Source organism: Odontesthes bonariensis, chromosome 3 (genome assembly GCF_027942865.1).
Source record: "Odontesthes bonariensis isolate fOdoBon6 chromosome 3, fOdoBon6.hap1, whole genome shotgun sequence".
NCBI classification, from domain to species: domain Eukaryota; kingdom Metazoa; phylum Chordata; class Actinopteri; order Atheriniformes; family Atherinopsidae; genus Odontesthes; species Odontesthes bonariensis.
The window spans coordinates 18,710,692-18,722,756 of NC_134508.1; the positions used below are offsets into that span (position 1 = coordinate 18,710,692).

Sequence of the window (12,065 nt, forward strand, 5' to 3'; positions counted from 1 at the left end):
TTGACAACTTTTAAGAATTACTGCTGTCTGCTTTTGTAAAGGTTCATCCCTCTTCGAGTCTGTTCGAACTCGAACTACAGCACCTACAGGTGACGTGTTATGCCCTTTTTAACAATTTGACGCAATTTTGTGAGGTCTTATTGAGATGTATGAGGCAGGCTTTGGTCAGAATGCCCGTTGGTTTAAGCACAGCGCCTCTTGTCTTTGCCCTGTTCTTGACCCCTCTTTTTTAACAGTGTTTTTGGGGTGGAGTCTTAGCAAGAGCTCAACCCCGCCCTTTTTATTATTTAAACTAACACCTTTTTTTTCGGAAACCTACTAATGATGTCATGTTGGCACACTGAGAGCGGTTAACGGCGTTCATCGTAGCAAAGAGAGTGAGGAGAGGGCCGAAAACACACCTTATTCACACAGCAGCAGGCTGTCCGATTTACAGAACCGTAACCGTTCAACTACAAAGCTTCAATTAACAAAGTAATGGTGCAACACTAAACTTTCAACGAGTAACAGCAAAAGCTTTTCAGAAGTTGGTGTTCTTCATCTACATCCCGTTAGCCACTGCTAAAGGAAAAAGTAAATAGATAAGCAAACTGTTAAAATTGGCTTTGTTCTTAGACATTATACATGAAATAGTCTCTGTACTTTTCCACGATGGACACGATATATGACCTTAAGTGATCCAGGAATAGGGAGACAAAACAATTAGCCTTGGAAAGCAGGTGCAAGATTCACACACACACATTATTTGGCTTATTCAGAGAATAAGGGTCCAATCATACTCGGTCGAGTGTGAGTCCAACCTATGTGAAATAATGAGGCTATAATCGGTTTGACGGATTTCCTGCGAGAGGTCTGTCGTACTGGGTCCAGCTCTGATATACTTCATTTGTTACCACCAATAAAGACTTTATTTAACTTGAGATTACTCCGGCTTGTTCTTGAGCTTCCAATGAAAGAATCGAGCAAACAAAACCATAATGAATCTATGAACAAAACCACCACAAGTCTTGCTGGAACATTACCTGCAAAGATTGTTTATCCGCTGGGCTCTTATATCCCCTGAGGCTGCTGGTAGATGTCAGATGCATGCTCCTCAGTACAGCAAGGTATTTCCATGCAATGCTGGCTTCAAGCTGGTCCAGCTGGATGGATGTGAGTGGGCAGGGCTCAGAGGTCTAGGCTTAGCAGAGGAGGTGGAGTGAATTTAAGGAATGACATACTTTTCAAATGGAAATCTGATTGCCTCCTATGAGGGCTTTTCACACAAATGATGCCAGGGATGTGTTTTTGGGGGGAGTTTTACACTTCCTGGTGACTTCAGACACCCTAATATATGCTCCCAAGAACAAAGAAAAGTTATTTATTTTCCAATAAATATCCCCTATAACAATACTATAAAGATACCTTCTCCTTTATGTGTTTTTTTTTCACATACACACAGGTACACGTGTACAAATCCTTCCTCAGTTATAGACGGGTGAAGGAATGTTAACATGTAAAGGTGCAAGGTATTTTCTTCAAAACTAGAAGAGATGACTTTATTACTCCTGGGTGCACAAACCTGACCGTAAGGGATTACATCGTTACGAGTGTCTCCGACAAAGAAGGCAGAGAAGAGGAAAACTGCTTCACGGTGCTCTCAATGACGTTCAACAGTAGCACTCAAGCAAAGTCTTTAGTTTTTTCATCCTGCCTCGAAACCATTGCCGTCTGAACAAGGCATACACTCATTCCATAACAGTCAGATATGATCTTATTCTGTTCACACACAAGCGATACAAACTGTTAACACCTGTTTTAAGAGACTGTGATCTTAAAGCTTATCTAAGACTTTGTAAAGGTTTAAAAAAAAAAAAAAAAAAAAAAAAACGCACCGACCAACATTCCCTGCAGGGAACTTGTTATGAATGATATCATTTCAAGCGTACTGTCATTGCTTGAATGATACTATTCAAATCAGCCCACGCTGACTGAGCAAGTGACTAATTAAATGACTTAGAGTAGTTTCAGTGCAAAACCCAGAGTCAAATCGGGAATCGGCAAAGTCGGCGGCCTTCAGTCACTGGTGTCAGAGTGATGCATGTATCTATATTGAAATGCTTCAATAGGATGCAGAGCACGTTTGTGTGCCATTTCTGTTTGAGTGCTTATTCTATGGTTTTGAAGTTTAGCTGCTGAAACTGTAGCCCGAACCAGCAGTCATCCTCCTGCGGCTCCGTCACCCAGTTGACAGCAAAGCATAAAAACCAATAGCCTTGCATGTTTTAGTGCAGCGCTGCTTTGTTTAACCCTTTGTGGCGGTTCTGTTTAATATGTGTATCTGTGTGTGACTAAGTGAGACTGTTTTTCGCATGCATGTGTTTTTCTTGCAAGAGTGCACATGACATGAGTGTGAGGCTGGCTACTTACAATTACGGTAAGTTAAGACACAGCACTTGTTGCTGGTAAGTGTTGTATATGGGTCACGTTTGAGGTTAGTGCATAGGTTTGTTGAGTTTACACTATGGTTTACCATGTACGTATATGGCATGTACGTGCATGGCAGTGCAGCAGGAAGTGATTCAGTGTATGTTCACTTCTTAGCCTGTTTCCCACACAGTCACGTGACATTGTCTTGTTGAAAAAAGCGAGCAGACATACTTCCTCTCATTTAGATCTTTATTTGTACACAAAAGTAGAAAAGTAGTCACAATAAATACAAAAATACATTAAACAATATAGAGTGAAAAAAAATAAATATTACAGTTTCATACCTTAAAAGACAACTTTGCTCATTTAGCTTTTTGTGTATGACACAATACGGTCCTAAAACAGAAGCTTGTCCTCAGGACAAGAACTCAAAACTCTCAAAATCTTTCAGCAAGAAAGACAAAAGTTCAGCAGGCACAGAGTTAGACAGTCTTCTTTTTCCCCGCCATGAAAGTCTTATTCGGGTTAGACTCAGCAGGTCTTCAAACCGAGGCCCCCTGGTTTCTGTTCCGTTTAGATGCCAGATATGTCTCAATGTAATTGAAAAACATGTCCAGCTCCCCCATGGCCTTAAACAGACCTTTGCTCTCCATCTGCAAACAAACACATGGGTCGTTTATTTCAAATGATCTGCCACAGTACAGATATGCAACAAGTACATTCTACATTTATATTAAAATAATTGGAATGGGGCCAAGATATAGTTTTTATCATTTAACATGTGAGGTCAACACTCACCTGGGTGTATGTAGCGTTTAGGATTTTGATGTCAAACTGTTTCTTGCAGGAGAAGTAGTGTCTCTGTGAGAGGAAAGAAAGAGAGATTATAACTTTTTTCAGAGTCCATACTTGAATTAATCCTCTTGGATCTCTTCTTGGGTTCATTTAGAGGTCTATAAAGATTTGGTCGCTCAGGATTTAGTGATGCCCAATCATGAGAATTAGGGTGCATATGCTATAAACCAGGAGCAAAAATCAAGCAAGGAACTTCTTCTCCCCGTTTGCAAGAAGCGGACGGCACGCTACTGTGGAAGTAACTAATGAAACATTATGGCTGAAGGCTGAAAAGGCTGAAAAGATCTCTACAATTTATTTTGACTTCTGAAAGCAAGAAGATGCCTTTAATGGTCTGAAAGTGAAATATTAAGTGTCGGGAGACTAGATGGGCATTTCAAGAACCTAAAATACTGCACGTGTCCGAATGTGACTTTTCAGTTGTCATGACAAACCAAGCAGAAAATCGTCCGCATAGTAGGAGCATCTCATTCTAATAATCGTGAAAGAAAAAAGAAAAAAAAACCCCGCTGCAGTGAATTATCTGACGCCGCGTGGAATTGCATCTCCACTGTCCCGTGGGAGTTATGTCAGCTATACTCACACATTTGGTGACATCACTCTTGAGACCGTCGAAAATCTGCAGTATGGACTCCACGTGGGGCTTTAAGTCCTTGGTGTCCTCGGTCACCTCGGACATGGCCGTCGGCAGCACCGTCCTCAGGTAAAAGTCCAATATGCTGTCCATGGCATGGCAGGCGAACGGGCTCTGAGGGGGGGGGGGAGCGGAACAGCTTTAACTGCTGATGCCCTTTAACTCTTTCCTGGTGCGCAAGATGTTGTCGCTTCTTGTTATTGCTCGTGGGCTCTGTCTATTTCCTGCCTACATCGGCGAGCATTCTGGTGAAACCTACCTTAAAAGAGTCCTCCACGGTTTGGTCTAGCAGCGCCGAGTCCAAGTCATCGTTTGCTTCCTGCAAAGAGATGAAGAAAGAAAAAAAAAAAGGTGTGCAGTGAGAGGGTCTGCAGCCGCAGAGGCAAGGAGGTGCAGCATCACTTTGTGGGCTGTGGGGTCTTTCCAAGTGATGCTGCGCTGTCGCTGCAGAGCAAATGCCTTTTACTCACGTAGAAGGCGCTGATCCGCGAGTAGTCCTCCCTGAGCTTCCTGAGCCTGACAGGAAAGGTCTCCACGAAGCGACAGCAGCGGTTGTTGCACACAGGACTGCTCCAGGAGGTGCTGAAGAAGGACAGGAGAAGCACGATGAGCAGGAGGAGAGACCGAGGAGTCATGCTGCAGGGCAGGTGGCTGAAGTCTTCTGGCCGGAGAGAGGAGAAGAGAAGAGTGGGACTGAAGATGCTGCAGGGGACGTGGAAGAGGCTCTCTGGCTTCTGAGAGGAGGATTAGTCCTTGCAGGTTTTTGCTGGAAAGCTCAGAAGTGGATATTTTGGGGCTCATTCTTCTCTTAATTTATAGCCAAATTTAGGACAGATGTGCGAGGGAGGAGACTTACTGGAAGTGAAACAGTTAACATGCTTCAATCATGATGGGGATTTTTTTTTTCAAATTCATGTATAACATATGGCCTGCCCCACCCATTTGATACTATTGATAGAGCTAAAGGAAATATCTGATGAATATGGAAATTTGGTATGAAATCCTATTCAGTCATCAGTATTTCAAATGATATTTAATCTGTACAATATTTAGCACAACATTACCAAAGAATACATATCACAAAAGTATAACAAAGATGATGATATTATTATTATTATTATTATTATTATTAGATTATATTATAGAGTGTTACAGTTGTAGTATATATTCTGGTATGGATACACAATTCCACTAAAATACAAATATAGAACTTATTCTCAAGTTTAAAATAGTATTTTAAACAATTTTAAATGAAGGGATTGACGTTATGTTATTCTTTGTTCACAATAACAGAGGAAATATTGCCTCCCCAGATGGAAATGATATCAAGCTGTGGTTTGAGAATGATGATGCCGTGGATTCTCTCCGTCAGAAGTACGTAACAAAACTGACAAAGCTACTGAGGGGTGGTTTATGCTTTGATTTGGCGCCTGCATGCTTATGATTCTCTCTTGAGATTCCCCCCTCTTCCTCTGTGAAAGAATAGTCAAGCTTTGCATGCAATTGGAACGAAAAATAGATTTCTAAATTGAGAAACCTCAGAGAGACATGGTTTGGTTCTCTTAAACGTAGTGTAAAGGGTATTTTCCCCTCTGTACATTTGCTGGTTTGTGGAATGTCCACACATCCAGAGCTGTCATATTTCTGTCTGTCCTGCTGGTACGTCGTGTCTTAGCCCATTTGCGTTAGGCAACACTGGTATTTTGAGAGTTGTTTGTAGGGAACATCATTCCCACTTGCTACCATTGCATGATAAAAACTGTACAATTTCGAGGAAAAAATTCCTGATTTGTAAAGGTTGAAGTAAGGGTTCATTAACAGATGGTGCATGTGTCATTCTGAAGATAACGCTGCATTTTTCTCACAAAATAAGATAAACAGAAAGGTCTGAGTACAGGGAGTACAACCCCAACATGGGCAAATGTGAAAAACAGTTGCATCAGTACCAGGATTACACGTTTGATAAAACTTTTTTTCACTTTGATCTTTCAGATGCCTTTGCAATGGAAGCTTTAAAATGCCAAAATGAAATTGCATTAAAAAATAAATAAATCCATAAAAATCCAACTCTGTTATGCATTTCCTGCATTTTACATGTATTTGTGTGAACCACTGAGTTATGTGTGGTGATATTTTGACGTAATTCGTTTTTCATATTCTATTAAAATGGAATTACAGTCCAGAGAATCAGAAACCAGCATAACGATTATTTTTTTCATTTTTTCTCAATGAAATGCAGCGTCAGTGCGGAACAATTGAACAATGTTCGCCGATGGTAGCCATCATCAGCAGCCTTTTTTTAATACCTCCATCCTCACGTGGGTTCATTGAAGAGAGGGACATCACCATCAACTCTTCTTTCATTCATAGTTGTCACTGATTCTTCAGAAGAGTTTTCAGTCACTAGAACAACTAAGTGGATAGCACCGAGTTCATTGTCTGTTACTGCTAAGGAGGCCAGTTCAAGCAGAACAAGTCTGTTTCAGGTTGTTACAGCCATGAAATTCAGTTTGATCGATTCAGAACTGAGACTTTTGATCAAAACCGAGAAGTCAAACTCAAATTCACTGGTTGACATTCACAGTTGAATGTAAGTTTCAGTTTGTTACAAATGAAAATAAAGTATGTTTTTTCACATACTATAATACACCAATGTGAAGGATAAGTGATGAAGTTGGCTCCCAAAGAATTCTGTAATATCCAGATTGAATTTTAAAATGGCAAAAAAAAAAAAAAAAGTGCTGTAGTATGAATTTTAGCAAATGCAGTTCACTGAATGTGGCCTCATAGTGTGATGGATTCACACAAGGTTGATTTTTTTTTTTCCTTAAAATGTTGTAAAATTGTAAGTATCAGGACATTTGTACATTACATCGGAATTGTAATCAGATAAAAATGCAAAATCTTTTCCTCTCAGGACTTAAAAGCAACTTATACAAACCTTATTAGACCCGTGAAAGTTAATATGTAAAATCCCTAAGTCAGCAGTAACCGCTTTGAGGGGCTAGGAAACCCCTTGTAGTCTGCCACTGACTATATATAAGAACATATATCATTCTCCTGTGGCTTCGGTTGCATTTAAGATGCTTATGCCCAGTTTGGTGAAACTTCAGGTACGACTTGGGGTGAGTCCATGTCTTGTTAAAATAACCAACTTTGGATAGGAGGGCGTATATAATTCTTACAATGACCATATAGAGTGATGTAGAATGAAACCAGCCAACACCATGAATGAGTTGTAGAGTCAGTTCTTCACAGAATTGAGGTGCTGTCAGAGTACCCATATTTCATGTTGACGGGTTGACGACGTAACCGAACGTTTAGTATTACTCATCCTATCTGTCATAAGATGGTAACATGTAACCAGTTGTCTTCTTCTTTTTAGTTAAAAAAAAAAAAAAAAAAAGCGTGATCATGTGTCAGTTGATCACTGTGCCTCCCAAACTGTGTTTGCATCTCTCTCTTATTGACACCAAAGAGGAAAAAGAAAAAAAACCAGACTGTAATCTTTTAGTTTCAGTGCATTTTACCACAGATCCGTGTCCTCTTTACACTGCTGTTCCATGTCAGCTAAATCAGCCAGGGCTTAACCCCTCACCTGCAAAGCAGTTTCAGTGCCTCTTAAATCTGCGCTCAGCAGTTTCTTTGCGCTCTACCTGAAAACAGACTGCTGATATCACATCCAGTTGATTCAGCCCACCACCTGCTGGAACATGATTCACAATGAAATGCCAGATTACATCCAGGAGATAAGCATCGAAATGTGTAAAGATTTTCCTGCGAACAGCTGGTATCTGTTTGCATCAAAGTCTTCACTGTGAGTCTTCACTGTGTGTTTTGCAGAGCTGATGAGTTTCACAGTGTGCTGCAGTTATGCCTTTATATTTCCTCAACCGTGTGCGGCTCATTTTCTCTGTTCGTGCATAGCCCGTGTCTACAAAGTGTACTTGCAAATGTCACCTTTAGTGGAAATCTATTCGCCTTTACTAACAGCGTCACCACATTCCTCTTTCACTTTCACACCAGCTTGTCCGTTTAACTGCGTATGCATGTGGCTCCTCACAGGTCTGTCTCTGTTATTGTTTATGTCGGTGGCAGTTGATGTAAGTGCAGGCGATAGTGGTGCAGTGTGCGCACTAGTATTTCATAGTTTTCCTTGTTAAAGCCTCAAAGGGGTCATTACGACACGATCCTGATAGAATAGCTCACCGAGACTCCCACACTGATGAGTGTGGCGGCATATTGTATAACAGCTGACAAATGATGATCTCGATGGGCGGATGCTCGTTTTAAGAATTGCACACAACGTAAAAACTATCATTCTTGGAGTTTTATGTGGGAGTGATTCTCTGGACTTCCGGCTTATTCTTTAGTGACCTTAATTAGACTCTCTCTTCTAGTTAACTAATCATGGGGGAAGTGAGCTGATTTCACACTGACACTAACGCCCATGGATTTGTGCCATTATACATACATTTGACAAATCTTACAATGTGATTGTGCTGGAGAATGTCACATTTTAAAATGGAATGCAAATCTAACCTCGGATACTGACTAAAACTTCCTTAGAAACCTTAGAAACATTTGTACAGAGCTGAGCAAGCAGCATTAGGAGAACTTACAGCTTTCAACTGAAACAAAAGTAGCCCTGTCCTTCTGCTGAGCAAGCATTTATCCAGTGGAGATGAAACTCTGAAATTTCCTCTGGACATTGCATTCAGTTGACCAGAAAGTTATTTGCAGCACATGGTTATGTTAGCATTAAACCGTTCCTGTTCCGCTGGTGATTGATATGTCCCAGCCTGATGATTTAATCTACTCTCCATGCTGTGTTGCTTTTGGTACATTTGGGTCCAAGTGCGTAAGCACACACATAAGGTGTTAACCGCACTTCAGTAAGCACTGCTCAATGTGACTGCTCACATTTTCCCAATGTTTTCAAACATATTAATGATGAATCAGTTAAAGTACAAAAATATCACAGTTTCTTGACTCAGTGTGAATAGTGAGTCATAGAATATCTTTATAGATATGTACTTCAGAAGTGACAATGGGATCTAAAAGTGGTACAGTACTTATTTTTTTGCAAGACTGCTTCAAGACTCTGCAACGCCATTTACAAGCAATGGAGCAGTAAGAGCCTTTTAATGATAATATTGTGTAATATTTCTGATACTTTTTGATGCCTTAGTATTGGGTTTCCATAGTTGTTTTTTTTTTTTTACGAGAAACTAAATGCAAAAGTAGCAGATTTTACAGCCTCTGTACAACTAGATAAAGAGTAACATACTGGTAAGATACTGTAGTATTCCGTAAAACCATCAATTATTCTACTTTCATACATAATCGTTTAAAACACTAAAAATGTACAGTTGATGTTAATCACAGTAGATGTTCTTTAAAATGATAATACATTTCTGGTATGTGCATGTGTTTCATTATGATCTTAAAGTAAAAAAAAATGTACAGTGTACAAATGATAATGATCAACTCCACAATTTAAGTGTTGCATTTCTGAGAAGTATGTATCAGTTCAGTCTTTGTTTTTACTTTTCCTTTTTCCTCTGATGACTGCAGAACTGGAGCTTCGTAGTTTAGTTCAAAAGCTGATGACCCTTGTTTTCCTCGCTCGATCTGACAATCTTCAAATGAACTCTTTTGTGATGACAGGAATGCTTGGCCTGTAACGGTGGTGTCAGGTGACAGGGGTGGAAAGTCCCTGATTGTCAGCTTTCTTAGGTTGCAAAAAGTTCTTGCAAAACTCTGAGATGTGCTTGTTCTCATGATCCCACTGCAGCATGAATCTTTCTCCACAAACATGCAAAGCAAAAGGTCCAACATATCTCCTCGGTTCGGGGTGGAGTCGATTTGATGCAGGTGCAACCTCCCCCAAAGATGAGTCTTCTCATCAGTTTGATTTACTTTAGATTGGATGGATTCAAAGTGTCCACAAAGTGTTTTAGAGTCCCATGCACCTCCCACACACAGCCTTTAGTCCAGTTGGGATTCGGTGTTGAGAAAGCTCCAATTCGCTCTTTTTTTTTTTTTTGCATTGTGTGAACATGTGTGAGGACAAAAAAACATGCATATGCCCTTTACACAAACTGGTATTTATCAAGGAAACATGTTTTCCTCACTTATTGATTATATCCTCTAAGTTATGGCCATGTGCTTTTACCCCATATTGATCCAGATGTAGTGTTTAGGGGCTGTCTGGTATATTTATATTTTTATAAATACAATGTTGTGATATCAAGTTAAAACCTGGTGTTACCCTGTATTTACTTACTTTTTTCTAATGATGGGATCCTGATGAAGGCTTGAAAGATTCATTCCTAACTTAAGTGCACGCATTGATATCGTAAGCTTGTTTTTTTTGTTTGCTGCTTTCTGTATGTTGTTTGAAGTCGTGCATAGTTTGTTTATTGTGCAGAAATAAATCATCCATTCCTCCTTTCCAGCTGCTCTTTTCCTCCCTGAATAAATGGTTAAATGGTGTTTGGATTGCTGTGTCCTCTGCTCCAGTCACCATTGAAATTATTCAGCTCTCATGTCAAGTTTAACTGAGGCTTTCGCCTCATTCTGACGCCCTGTTTGCACTGTGTCTGTACTATGTGGTAGTCAATGTTCCGCCGGAAATCTGATGCTTGACAGGTTAATTAAGTTGGTTTAATAAGTGTATCACATCCACTTGCGCTAGAGCTCAAGAAAGCTAACTTTTTATCAAAAAAGGAAACAAGGTTAACGTGGCCACTGCACCAGATTTGTCTTACTGTGCTACGGTAGAGAAAGTGTACAACTGGAAATATTTCCATCTCATTTCGCACATCAGAATTTATTTTTTTTTAAATCTTTCTTAATCTTCAAATCTGACTCATAGCAAGTTTGCAGGAAAATATGATTACCATTTAATGATAGCACTGCAGCGCAGTCATCTCCTGTGCAGCACTGTTTGTGGTTACACTGTTGATTATATTAATTAAAACAATGGTTTTTATATCTTTTACTTTTACTCTGCTTGCAATGGAAGTATATTTAGCGCAGACTGAATATTTACCCCAAGATAGAAACAATGTTATATATGTAAAAGTAATGTTCCTGCTGGTCAGATACATCAAAAAATATATATATATATATATATACATACATATATTATGGTAGTACTGTAGGGCAACAAAATGGCATATTATGATCGAACAACTAAAAATATACACTTTAATGTGTGTCATTGCTCAGTTAACCTGTTAGGCCACTCTGGGACAAGTATTCAGAGGTGTGCCCCTGTGGACCTTTCTGTCTTTCCTGATACGATGTCTGGGAGACTTTTAACATTCTCAGAATTTTAAGGTTTTGGACAGTTGGTCCATATTTTTCCACCTGGTGAGCCTCCATTCGAATAAGAGACCTAAACAAAAAAGGCCCGATCGCAGCGGCACTGACCCATTTCTATTAGTTCTCGTAAACTGTTGAAAAAGATGACAATCAGTAAGGACAGAGTTCAATCGAAAGTTTCACTTATAACTCAAAGTCTTCTGCTATCTGTCAGAGAAAGAACCCACAATGAACCAGACCCAGGCAACCTCCAGCCAATCACCACCAAACATTTCTGTCTGACTGTGCACAAACTTTCGTTCACTGTGCTCTATAAGAGCATGTCTTTTCCAGGAAAATACACTAATATTTGATCAAAATATCACGAGGGCATGCAATATGAAATATTCAACAGCTATGAACTGAATTCACTCCAACACTTTTCTCACAAATGAAGGAACCTTTTTCACATCAGGTGTCATTGTTTTTCATTGTTGGAAAAGCAAAATCAAAGGTCTGCTTTGCCTTTAGGTTAGCAGGCTGAAGGATCTGCAATGTTCGGTCTAAATCATTTCAAAATTAGCTTAGCCTCTGCTTTTCCTAGCAAGCCAGAATGTCTTAATAGAAATAGGTATATTTACCCTTGTTCATATGCATATTGAGCAACCCTGGGCCTGGAATTTCTGCAGCCTGAGAGGAAGGATTCAGGAAAGAAACTCTGCGAACAGCAGCATGCCTTCCCTTCCGCCCCTATTGACTTGGATGATACAGAGTCATGCAGGCTTCTGCAGTTCAGGGATTTCTGACAAATACAATATTATGCATCGTCAGCTGTTCCTGAAATCTTTGCCTTGAT

The 12,065-nt window shown here is 39.9% G+C and overlaps 1 protein-coding gene across 1 annotated transcript; it reads right to left on the reverse strand.

Moving 5' to 3' along the window:
• Positions 1-2,649: 2,649 nt before the first annotated feature.
• il10 (interleukin 10) lies at positions 2,650-4,921 on the reverse strand. The gene is made up of 5 exons (XM_075462068.1): positions 4,369-4,921; positions 4,158-4,217; positions 3,848-4,012; positions 3,208-3,270; positions 2,650-3,062 (listed from the first exon to the last, which is right to left on the reverse strand). The coding sequence occupies exons 1-5, from the start codon at positions 4,531-4,533 to the stop codon at positions 2,952-2,954; spliced, it is 564 nt and encodes a 187-aa protein (XP_075318183.1). The 5' UTR covers positions 4,534-4,921; the 3' UTR covers positions 2,650-2,951.
• Between the last annotated feature and the right edge of the window lie 7,144 nt (positions 4,922-12,065).